This window comes from Aphanomyces invadans (assembly GCF_000520115.1).
Source record: "Aphanomyces invadans strain NJM9701 unplaced genomic scaffold supercont1.29, whole genome shotgun sequence".
NCBI lineage: Eukaryota > Oomycota > Saprolegniomycetes > Saprolegniales > Verrucalvaceae > Aphanomyces > Aphanomyces invadans.
This window is the reverse complement of record NW_008580174.1, coordinates 316,126-327,511: the sequence shown is the minus strand read 5'-3', so window position 1 is coordinate 327,511 and position 11,386 is coordinate 316,126. Positions and strand designations below refer to the sequence as shown.

General features: G+C 54.6%; 4 protein-coding genes across 7 annotated transcripts; 2 read left to right on the top strand and 2 right to left on the bottom strand.

Moving 5' to 3' along the window:
• On the top strand, positions 1 to 2,467 carry H310_11028 (hypothetical protein). Of its 3 annotated transcripts, XM_008877567.1 has the most exons (11): positions 1 to 394; positions 458 to 672; positions 721 to 824; positions 872 to 953; positions 1,000 to 1,201; positions 1,256 to 1,487; positions 1,544 to 1,616; positions 1,675 to 1,894; positions 1,944 to 2,078; positions 2,138 to 2,271; positions 2,335 to 2,456. In XM_008877567.1, the coding sequence occupies exons 1-10, from the start codon at positions 11 to 13 to the stop codon at positions 2,237 to 2,239; spliced, it is 1,749 nt and encodes a 582-aa protein (XP_008875789.1). In that variant the 5' UTR covers positions 1 to 10; the 3' UTR covers positions 2,240 to 2,271; positions 2,335 to 2,456. The 3 variants fall into 3 exon arrangements, with proteins under 3 accessions (XP_008875789.1, XP_008875788.1, XP_008875787.1); XM_008877566.1 differs by having other exon boundaries at positions 2,138 to 2,467; XM_008877565.1 differs by having other exon boundaries at positions 458 to 824.
• A 50-nt stretch (positions 2,468 to 2,517) lies between these two features.
• H310_11027 (hypothetical protein) lies at positions 2,518 to 8,140 on the top strand. Its single transcript, XM_008877564.1, has 6 exons — positions 2,518 to 2,555; positions 2,606 to 2,960; positions 3,014 to 3,182; positions 3,230 to 3,439; positions 3,564 to 3,701; positions 3,758 to 8,140. Exons 1-6 carry the CDS (start codon positions 2,531 to 2,533, stop codon positions 8,114 to 8,116), a joined length of 5,256 nt encoding a protein of 1,751 aa, XP_008875786.1. The 5' UTR covers positions 2,518 to 2,530; the 3' UTR covers positions 8,117 to 8,140.
• Positions 8,141 to 8,177: 37 nt separating this feature from the next.
• Positions 8,178 to 8,915, bottom strand: H310_11026 (peptidyl-prolyl cis-trans isomerase 3; the record flags this gene model as incomplete). Its single annotated transcript, XM_008877563.1, has 4 exons — positions 8,178 to 8,220; positions 8,271 to 8,335; positions 8,398 to 8,457; positions 8,523 to 8,915. The coding sequence occupies 4 exons, from the start codon at positions 8,913 to 8,915 to the stop codon at positions 8,178 to 8,180; spliced, it is 561 nt and encodes a 186-aa protein (XP_008875785.1).
• Positions 8,916 to 8,978: 63 nt separating this feature from the next.
• On the bottom strand, positions 8,979 to 11,386 carry H310_11025. Of its 2 annotated transcripts, XM_008877561.1 has the most exons (3): positions 10,676 to 11,386; positions 9,339 to 10,613; positions 8,979 to 9,286 (listed from the first exon to the last, which is right to left on the bottom strand). In XM_008877561.1, the coding sequence occupies exons 1-3, from the start codon at positions 11,337 to 11,339 to the stop codon at positions 9,225 to 9,227; spliced, it is 2,001 nt and encodes a 666-aa protein (XP_008875783.1). In that variant the 5' UTR covers positions 11,340 to 11,386; the 3' UTR covers positions 8,979 to 9,224. The 2 variants fall into 2 exon arrangements, with proteins under 2 accessions (XP_008875783.1, XP_008875784.1); XM_008877562.1 differs by having other exon boundaries at positions 8,979 to 10,613.

Sequence of the window (11,386 nt, the reverse complement as noted above, 5' to 3'; positions counted from 1 at the left end):
GTTGTCGGCAATGGCATTGACCATCGCAGACTTCCTCAAAGCATCTTCGACGGAAGCGTCTGCCCATGCCGGCGTATCGTCCGATATTGGGCTGACCGTGTCTGGCTTGACGCATCAACAAAAGCTTCCAACCCAAACTCCGTTCTTGTCGCTTACGTGGAGCAAGAAAGGCAAGAAGTGTGTCATCACCGAGCAAACGCTCGTGGACATTCTGTCGGTTTACGGGCCCGTCAAACAGGTGATTATGGGAACAGGGTCTCGAAAGACTGCCATCGTCGAGTTTGAACAAGTTCAAGACGCACAGGTCGCAAAGAAATCGCTTGACGACAATGGCGCCGTGTTTCATGGCAAGAAATTCCACGTCGAAGCGGCAATGTTGCGCAAAGCATTCGAGGTGCGAACGAAATCCTTTCGACCCCTATGATTGATTCCATTTTTGTGACGCCGCCATCCATAGGACGAGTGCAGCTTCAACAGAGTCCCCAACTACGACACTAGCCGTCGCCAGGTCGACCCGGCGACGTTTGTTCCAGGCTTGCTAGTGTACTATGACTTTATCACTCCAGAGCAAGAGACTCTGCTCTTGGCGGAACTGGACAAAGGCGAATGGAAGCACGACGTGCGCGCGCGCCAAGTCCAACATTTTGGTTACGTGTTCAACTACAAGACTCAGTATGGCCAGATTGGATGTGCAGTGCGCTTACGGGTGCTTTGCTGTAGAAAGTGCGATGCCTCAACACCGCTGGAGAACATGCCGCCCTTTTGCCGCAGTCTCATCGACGCCATGCCATCGACGTTTGACGGAACCCCTGACCAAATCACAGGTTCCACTCGATGAATTGGCGCTTGCCGATTCATGTTGGACGCGTAGCCAACGAATACCTTCCTGGACAAGGCATCTCAGCACACATTGACACGCACTCTGCTTTCACGGGCTCCATCGGGACCCTGAGGTTTGGCGCCATGCTTGTGACAATGCCTTTCTTACCATCTGCGTAGTCTTGGCCACGCGAGCGTGATGGAGTTTCGCCACCCCGACGACGGTCGTTGCGAAACGTTTTTGCTCGAACCGCGAGCATTGTACATTATGACGGGCGCATCTCGATACCAATGGACGCACTGTGTCCATCCTCGGCAGTTCGACGTTGTGGACGGCGCAAAGGTTCCTCGGCAGCGCCGGGTCTCTGTTACGTTTCGAAAGGTTGCAGCAGAGCTTCCTAAACACTGGATTCACGTCATGAAGTGGCATCCTTAGCTCCAGACCACGCCATGCAAATGTGCTTTCCGCGACCAATGCGACTCCCAACTCTACGACGAGGCTATACTCTCGCCCGAGAAAATGTTTCCCACCGAGATCGAGCAGCGCTTTGTCCATGACTTTTATGAAACCATCGCCGACCATTTCAGCAGCACGAGGCACTCTCCGTGGCCCCGGGTCGAGACGTTTGTGCGCGGGCTGCCTGTGGGTACCCTCGTCGCTGACATCGGTTCGTTGGTCTGTCTGTCCAGGGATAATTATGAACACGACGGTATTTGCCGACAGGATGCGGCAACGGCAAGTACATGAAATGCGTCGGTGTGCCGAGCGGATGTGTCGGTGGCGATCGCAGCGAAAGGTAAGAACAGATCGGAGGCATGGCATGAAGTACCTGGGTTCATACAGATCCCGTCTAGTCTCGTGAAAATTTGCAAAACGCAAGACTTGAACGTGACGGTGCTTGATGCGTTGGTCGTGCCGCTGCGATCTGATGCATTTGATGTCGCGCTATCGATTGCAGTCCTGCACCACTTGAGCACCCTGGCCCATCGACTCCAAGCGGTGAAAGAACTTCTGCGCGTGCTTCGTGTAGGCGGCCAAGGGCTCATCTATGCATGGGCTCAAGAACAAACTCAGGTATATGTGTGAGTTGCTATCACATGAAGTTGGGCTGAAGTGGCGATAGGACTCGCGGCGCTCGTTTGACTCGCATAAGCAAGACTGCATGGTCCCATGGAATTTGGACAAGCGATTCGCAAAGTTCGACGCCGAGTCGGGTGAGCCTCTTGTTGTGCAACGATATTGCCACATGTTCAAAGAGGTACTTCCCGTTCTTGCTGCAACTATATCATTGGTGAACTCATTTGAACTGACGCGTAGGGCGAGTTGGACGCGCTCGTGCGGATGTGCGGCAATGCCGTCGTGAACGAGTCTTACTACGATCAGGACAATTGGGCGATTTTGTTCACAAAACAAGCTTAACCCAAAGTACTGCACTGGGAACTGGAGTCCAGGTGCACTGCAGCATTCCCCATCCATCAAAGTGGCAAGCATTCCATGCTGAGGATGGAGCACAGGCATCGTCGCCATCGATACCGGCATATTGAACAACGCATGTGCATTCCTCCGTCGACGGCACATCGATACAACGTTTACAGAAAACGCGAAAACTAGGCGAAAATACAGCGAATTTCTCGGAGTTGCTGTTCGGATACTTTCCGGATGATGTTTGGAAGATCGGATTTGAGTTGTTCGAATTGGGCGCGGCTTAGCATGGCGACACCGGCGGTGGCGGCACGTACGTGAACATAGAGAACTGATGTGGATGATTGAGAGCAAGATCAATAGTCTGGCAGCACCCGTTCGTGGACGTGTTCAAGTATGCGGTGACTGTGCGCATGGAAACTATGACCCGTGGCGACGTCGAGCAGCTCGTGGACAAACTCATTCGGAAGAACGTGTACCGATTGCGGGGCAAGATCGCCGCATCCAACTACTTGCGCATCCCCAAGGACATCCATACATTGCCAAGTATGCATCTCACCGGTCGATTCGTGTACATGGAGCTGCGACGGATGCAATCGAATTCCGTCACGTTTCACTTTGAAGTCAGTACCAAGAAGAAGACGACGCTTCGGTTGACGTTCAGCACCATGTACTCGAACGTTCGAAGCATGGGGATTAACTTGCGCGTGCCACTTACGTACGTGCGAAGGAGCGCGATTGAAAGGTTCTATCCATGGGTTGTCTGTTTAGGCTCACTGACAAGTGGACAGTCGTCGCCTTGGATATGTTGCAGCTACTGGATTTGCATACATCTGCGTCGTACAACCGCGAAGGTTTTGATGCTTTAAAGACCATTGTGTTGTGCTCGTCCATGTATGTGCGGGGTGTATACACGTCGGACATCCTGTACATCCCGGAGGCAAGTAGCAGTGCTGATTTGAGCGTCCGTCATAATGACCGTGCTAGACTTTGCCCAAAGCAATGAAGTTTCCGCTGGTAAAGCCAATGGAAGGCGGAGTGCAAACTACCAACACCTGGGATGCCACTTACGATTGGCGATGGCTGCCCCAGTTACCATGCGAACCAACTTCTAATGCCAAGTCATCCCTGAGCATCAACCACTCCCACGATATTCGTGACTGTGTGCGGTCTCCATCGCGTACATGTGACTCTCCCGTACGTTTCAGCATGCTCGACTTTGCATAGGTCTCGTGGTCGGAACTATTGCTGCACGTGTCATATGCTCTACCCTTGATCCATCTCGACTATCGTTTCCTTCAACTTGACAAATTACTTCTAGGAAAGCAAAGGTCCCTCCCCGCCTGCAAAATCCCCTCGTTGCTCTCCGACCAACCGTCCGAAACTTACGTTCAATCCTACGACAGCCGACGACAACGAGGCGCAATTAGAAGCGTCTCGCGCTAGAGTGCTGGACAAAGTTTGTTGCATTGTCCAAGCCGTCTTGGAGTTTTCATTCGTGTGGTCGACTGATAGGCGGATATGATTCTCAAGAAAGCTGGCATCCATCGCACGTCGCCACCCAAATCATACGTCAAAGCCAAGTACGAACCTTCTGGCGTGTATACCCCCACCAAATACGGTAATCATGCGGGTTTTCGCGCTGCCAACCCAGTTGTGTGGCCGTCACCGGCGCTCACACTGCGCCGCGTCATCGGGTACTCTGTCTTACATCGCCGAGCACTGGCATGGGCGTCGGCTTCGTCCATGTTCTTCTATGCGAGTGAGTCGACTGTGATCGTCGGCCGCCGGGATGGGCAACCGAGCCTTCCATCAAGCTCCAGTACAACTTCCCCAGTCGCGATTGCACAAGAATTTCTCCTGGGGCACACTGATAACGTCACAGCACTCGCGTACTCGCCAACGGCAAGCCTTCTCGTGTCTGCCCAAGGAGGACTGTCCCCTCGCGTTCGGATTTGGCTCCTTACACCCAAAGGTCATTGTATCGCGTCAGTGAAAGCCCACGCGCAAGGTGTCGACGCACTTTCATTCTCTCGAAATGGGACGCAACTGTGTGGTGTTGGTAAGGATTACAAGCGACGCACCCAAATCTTGGTTTGGGACGTCGCCACACCGACACAGCCGGTGCTCGTGGCCAAGCAGCTGTGCGACTACTCCATTGCCAACATGAAGTTCTCTCCGCATGAACATGATCGCCTCGTGTCATGTGGTCGTGAAAGTATTCGATTCTGGCGCGTCAAGGCAGGCCATTTACCCGGTTGCCCCGTCATCCTGCACGAGTACGCGCGGGACACGTGGTTTACTGACCTCGACTTTGATCCCGTCGTGATGGGCAATCAGCCCAACCGACCGCTATACGTGGCATCGTCCCACGGCACCGTCCTCGTCATCGATTACGACTCGATGGCCCTTACCTGCGTGTACAAGTTGCACAATGGTCCGATCCACTGCCTCCGTGTCAATGAAGGGTTTTGCGTGACGGGATCTGAAGATGGCTATATTCGCGTGTGGCCGCTGGATTTTTCCGACTTTTACTTAGAGGCTGCCCATGAAGCTCCCGTGGCGTGCCTCGATCTGTCCGTCGATGGTCTCCACGCCCTCATAGGTTGTGAAAATGGCACCATCGGAGTGCTTGAGATTGGCACGCAGCGGTACACTTCTGTTGTCCGAGCCCACACAAGTTCCATCACGGCCATCACGTTGTCGCCTCGATCCGATTCGTTCGTATCCACGTCGAAAGATGGAACGATTCGTATGTGGGATATCGCGACCGGCACTCAAACGTATGAATTTCAAATGCAGGACGACATGGCAGCGACAGCGATTGCGTACCATCCGCGCAAGGACGTTCTGGCGGTCGGGTTTGCGTCTGGGATGCTGCGACTATTCGACATCCCGACGATGCAAGTCCAAGAAACGTACCAGCAACATCGGGGGCGCGTGGCGAGTATCGTGTACGGACGGTCGGCGTGTTACTCGACTGGAGCAGACGACCAGCAGCTCTGCTGCTACCAAGCGCATGCGACGACAGTACACATGGTGAACTGTTCGTTTCCTACGAATGCGCCGGACAAGGGACGTCTCGCCCTGCACATGGGACTCAAACTTTTGGCCGTTGTGGGCAAAGATGCGTCCGTCGTTGAGCTGCGAGATATGTACACGCTGCGAGTCGTGCGGCTCGCCCAGGGCAAACACCAGCCGCTGCGGCTGCTCGGGTTCGTTGAAGCTCAAGTTGTCGCGCTTGAAACAACTTCCCAGCGTGTGGTTTTCTTCTGCGCTGCCACTGGCTCCGTGCACCAAACATTTCCAGCTCTGTGCAGTGGTGGTCCGATGGGGGATGTTGCATTTACGGCAACGGGTCGTTATGCCTTCACAGGGCGGATTGACCAGCCCCATCTTCACGCTGTGATGCTGGAAACATCCACTCAGCTCCGCGCTGTCCAACTTTTTCCTGGGCAAGCGTCCGGTGTCGCCCAAGTTGGCTTGTGCGCAGACGGGCAGACTCTTGTGAGTTGTGGTGCAGGCTCGGCCGTCTACGTGTGGTCTTTTCACGGTCCAGCACCCGATCAAGAAGCAGGCGGAGCACAAATCCAGGAACACAACGTCGGTGACAACAATTTGCGCGACGAAGCATCCAGTGACGATGATACTGCTTTCTACGACCTACCCCAGCCAGTTGTGGACAATAATGACAACAGCGATGACACTGTCGATAGCGACGAAGTGCCCAATCTCCATGTGCCAACGCCCATGCAGCCACCGATCAAGGAGCGCGAGGTGCTCCAGCCTGTGACGCGTTCGATGGAGTGTTTGCACCACCACACTGTGGGTTGGAACATGCCTCGACACCACCGACCAGCCGCCGCACCACCAGTGATTGTGTGGTCATCGGTGACTGGACACATCGTGGCCGCGGCCGGCTCGACGCTCTTGATCGAGTCTCCGCTCGAGAAAAAGCAAACCACTGTTCAACACCACAAATCTGACGTGATCGGGCTTTGTATGTCGCATGATGAAGCGTTCGTGGCGAGCTTCGACCTCGATTCTGTCGTGATTTGGCGAATTGACCCATGGGAATTGATCGTAGCATTCTCGTGGCCCGCAGACTCCATGTCGAACTTCGTCGTGTGGCGTCCGGATGGTTTGCATGTCCTTGGGGTGGCAACGAAACCTGGCGAGACGACGTTGCTTTTGTGGAATGTCCAGGAAAGCGCTTTGGTGGCGCGTGTCACTACTCAAGTGACCATCGGACAAGTTGTTTGGGCCATGCCGCCATTGAACGAGTACGACACTATCCAAGGTCGAGAGATCTTGTTCTTCACGAGCGTACCGCTTCAAGGGTGGGTCGTGTCCTCGAGCGTTCTCGAGCCCGTGAGCTTCTCGCACGCGAACGCTGTCTCCCTGGTACAAACATCTTCCGAACTGCCTCATTGCGTCCTGCTCTACTCGGCCTCGGATCATACTGTGTCGTTCTTTGACGTGCGCAGTCAAACTATCACAGGGGCTGTCTCGACATTGCGCCGACGCCATGTGGTGCGGCATATGCACTGGGTGCACCCGTACTTGATTGTTGCAACCGACACTGCGCCGTGCTTGTGGGTGTACGTGGTGCACCTAGATTCTTTCACGCTGTCACTGCACACGTCCAGGACGCCCGACGACTTGGAGATTCACACCGTTCGTCTGGATCATGCGATCGCATTCATGTCGTGGAACGATCGCGCTCAAGGACTTGTGCAAACGACGAATGGATCGCTGTGGTTTGTCGAAGCGGAGTCGCATACCAAGCAATTGCTTCGGCGAATTCACGACAGTGCGGTTGAGTGCATCCAGTCGTCGTCCACTCACGTCGTGACGTTGTCTGGTGGCCACACGATTCGTTTGTGGTCGACGGCGTCCCTGGACCAAGTCGCTGCTGTCACCACACCCGATGGGGGCATTTGCGTGGACGTGAATGCAGCATGGTGTGTCGTCGGATTTCAAGATGGGTCATTTCGAGTGTACGATATCCATTTGACTCTGGTGTATGCTTCAAGAGGAGACGAGTTTACTCGCACCACAGCTACGCCATCTTCATCCCCCAAAAGCCCCCGACGAAACACGACCCCTACGCTGCCGCCCCCCATTCAACACTTGCTCCTTCTTGATGATTCCGCAAGTGTCCTGGTCGCATCCGCATCCGGCCGTTGTGTCATGTTCAATGTCCCGACAAAGCACGTACAACCCATCAACCTTCCGTTTGGAGGCGCGACCTCCATCCCTGTCCCGCCAAACGCGCTGGCATCCCAAATAAAAATCCACGGGTCATTGGTGTCTCTGCAAAGCGGTGGGCTCTCCACGTGGCTGGCCGTTTGGCAGTCGGCCGCCAGTGACAAGTGTTATGCCAATGTGTTTACAAATGTAACCACAACCCAAGACGCATGGGAATTGGTAGGGGCGAGTCGACCGTACGCCGCCAGTACCATTTTTTGCAGCGCCGCATTGTCGACGACATTAGTGCTGTACAGTGCCCGCGGCGCGGTCGAGGGACGGTGCTTCGTCCAACGCCAGGTATTGTTTCGCATGAATGTCGACGTCGTACCGACTATGATGCAAGTGCACGGCCACCATGTTTTATGCCGCGGCAAATCGCACGACAACACTGACAACCACAATATGGTTTACGTGCTCGACGTGGCAAACGAATCGATTCATCAGGCGATGTCGCGGCACGACCATTCTGTGATGCTGCTGGAGGATGCCGCACTGGTGGCTGTATCTGGACAATTTGTGGTGGTGTGCCAGGGGAATCGGATCGCAAAAGTGGAGCTGGTCGTTGGTACAACGGAGTTGCCGCGACCAAGCCGTGTCGTAGGAAGCGTGCAGCTAGATTAACAACTTTACGAGAAAGGTGCGGAATCTGCTGCGTCTAATGCTGAGCAATGGGAGCTACTGCCTAGTTGGTCAATTCACCACAGTCTTCGATGACAACAGGCACACTAGAAGAACGAGATGAGAATCGGATGGATCGAAATTCGACGACTCGTACCGGGTGGCACCCGAGCTGCAGCCTTGCTCTTCCATCACTTCGAGCACTTCCAAGCCTTCCACAACCTACGTATCCCGCATGACCTCGATGTTGGAAAGGCTATGTGGATGAATTCGTCGGCGCATACCTTGCCAAACACGACATGGGCTTTGTCCAACCAAGGGCAGTCCACAGTCGTCAAGAAGAACTAGACCGTAACACCGTTCGTGAGGGTTATCCAAATGAGGATAAGCCGTGACGGCACAACGATACCTGGGAACCATTGGTGTTGGGGCCAGCGTTAGCCATGGACAACACGCCTCGGCCTTGGTGCTTCAACACGAACGCTTCATCCTTGAACTTTTCACCGTAGATGCTTTCACCCCCCGTGCCGTTACCGGCCGTGAAGTCACCTCCTTGCGCCATGAAGTTGGGAATGATGCGGTGGAACTTGGACCCCTTGTAGTGCAAAGGCTTGCCAGACTTGCCAATGCCAGCTTCACCAGTGCACAATTGACGAAAGTTTTCCGCGGTCTTGGGCACCTTGTCGGCACGGAGCTCGATCACCAGGCGGCCGGACGACTTGCCGCCGATGCTAATGTCAAAGAAGACCTTGGGGTTGGAGGCAGTGCTGAAGCTGCGGAACAGACGAGCGGCGGATTGCATGTTGGAAGATAATGCTCAATGGTGGCGCTCGACGAATGCCATTCTTCCGGATAATATAATGGATATCCGGAATGCCCAAAAATTTGAATTGAGCTCCACGAACCCCTTAACCCCGAAACCTCTAAACCCCCACCACTCAAGTCGTCCTCATCGTTTCCACAAAGCACTTCAGCAAAGGTTGCAATGAACGCCTCGTCTTTGTGGTCATGCCTGTGCACGCAGCGTACATGTGTCGTGTGTTGTTGGATTGATGAAACCACACCGCCCTCGTTGAATCCAGTCTGCGTTCACAAGTGCCTTGAAAAGTTTTCACTCTCCTATTGTAGCTGTTCGAACATCTTCAAGGTTTGGGCCACCAACCCCAGGGCTCACTACATGACAGAAGTCAAACGTTCACACCACGCAGCATGCAGAACTGCCAACCTTTCGTCGACTTCTTCTTTTTCCCGGGCATACGTCGAATCGTCGTCTGCTTCTCGCCAACGTGCACTTTCTTCACCCAGACTGTTTCCAGCCGTAGCCGAAGGAGGTTCCAAATCGTGAGATCTCCCGTGAACAATGGAACGAGCTTCGGGGCTAAGATTAGCTTGCGAGAAGCTGTGTCGAGGAAGACTGCACACCCGTACACCTTGACGAGAGTCGCATTTGCCATCACGTTGAGGAAGATGTTGGGGACGTCGTCGGTGCACACGAGGAACTGCATGTTGAGCAATACCCACCCCGTGCGCCACAGATGGGACTGATTCACTTCAAATGCATCTTTGTCAAAACGAAATGGGGTAGGGCGGACGCTCACTAGGCCATGAACCCCGCCACAGTCTGGCAGGAAGTGGTCGAGAAATCGCAAAGGAACGGCGGGGTGCATGTGCATCTTGTCAGCGGGGACGCTATCAGGTGACCGTTCGTCCACCACAGTGACGCGCTCAGCTATGATGGCCACACATTTCCACACGGCGACGAGCAAAACCATGCCAGCGCAAGGAGCGAAAAACCACAGGAACTGCGTCGCGAACAGCCAGCTTGGAGAATCGTTGGTCAAGCGATATCGCGTCCACAGATTCATTCCGGTCGTCGAGTAGCGGACCAAATTGCGAATGTACATTTCGTTCATTGCGTCCTTCACGGCCGCCTCCATGGTTGGTGAGATGAGGGTGGCGACGACGTCCTCGCTGTACTTATAGCAGACGACGTATACGAGGGTGGGGATGATCGGAGGGAACGGCACCCGCATCGACGTTGCCAGTATGTCCGTCCAGGTCAAGAAGAGCGCGAGAAAGTCGGAGCGGACTCCGTCAACAAGAGAAAACATCGGCAATAGCTTGTACCGAGTCATTGCCATCGTGATCATCCATTCCTCGAGCGACCATAAGCCATTGAGTGCCAACGTGATCAGGACAAGAGCCGCGCGCGCTTTCACGACTTGCCGGATGCTTGAGTACACATCTTGGAGCATGAGCCGGTCCCCCGTTTTGCTGTATAACCGTGTGACCAACGACACGTTGAGTGCCAGGACGAGTTGAAACGTGTTATGCACAACACCAAACCCAATGACGAGTCCTTGAATCCACGCCCACGCGTCTTTTGTGTGGCCGAGCGACGCAAAGAAGTCGACGACAAAGTCCCGCACCGGATTCGTCGACATCCCAATCACATACCTAATGAAATTGGCCTGATTGTCCGGGCTGCCTCGAAAGTAGCCTACAGTCGACAAGGCGCCGTCCTAATCGATGAATGGCCACAAACGACTCAAGCTGGCGCACCTGAATACCCATTGATGGCCAACGACTCGTTGGTCGCCTTGATGCGCCAGTTGTACTGGTTCGTCGGAAGCATGCCGTCGTCGTGCGTGTCGTGGAACGCCGTGCCTTCCTCGTATGGAAAATCGAGCGATACCAACGTCCGGTACTCGGACGTCCCGGCGTACGCGAGGCCGTAGGTCATCCACTCGTCCGTTGCGGCGTCCGGTCGAAGCGAGAACTTGCTCAAGGTCGTCGACGACACGATCGCCGCCCCCACCTGGACCTCCATGTGGGTCGTTGACCGCATCGCGTTCATCGTTTGAAGTGCAAATGAACTCATTGTCGTCATGCCGACGTCCACGACGAACGCTTTGAGTATGGACGTGTCTTGGTATAACCGACCGTTGTAGTCGCAGTCGACCCACACAACATGCGTCAGCGGAGACGCATGGAGGTCGATGGGCGAGTTCATGCCATCGAGCATGCGCTGCAGCAGAGGCAGCATGTACCAGTCTGCGTACAGGCGGTCACTGTCTCGATACCCGCCAAAGCTCGTGCAGTTGGTGTATGCGATGGAGTAGTCGTCCGGGTCGGACAGACTGGGTTCGATGTACATAATGCGGTGGAGACCGGCGGCGGCCGTGGCAAGTTCGTCGAGCTGCCGCTGGCGGTTGAGTATATGCATTTTGATGTATCGCGGCACGGTGAGGGCATCGTACTGGTACGATCCGA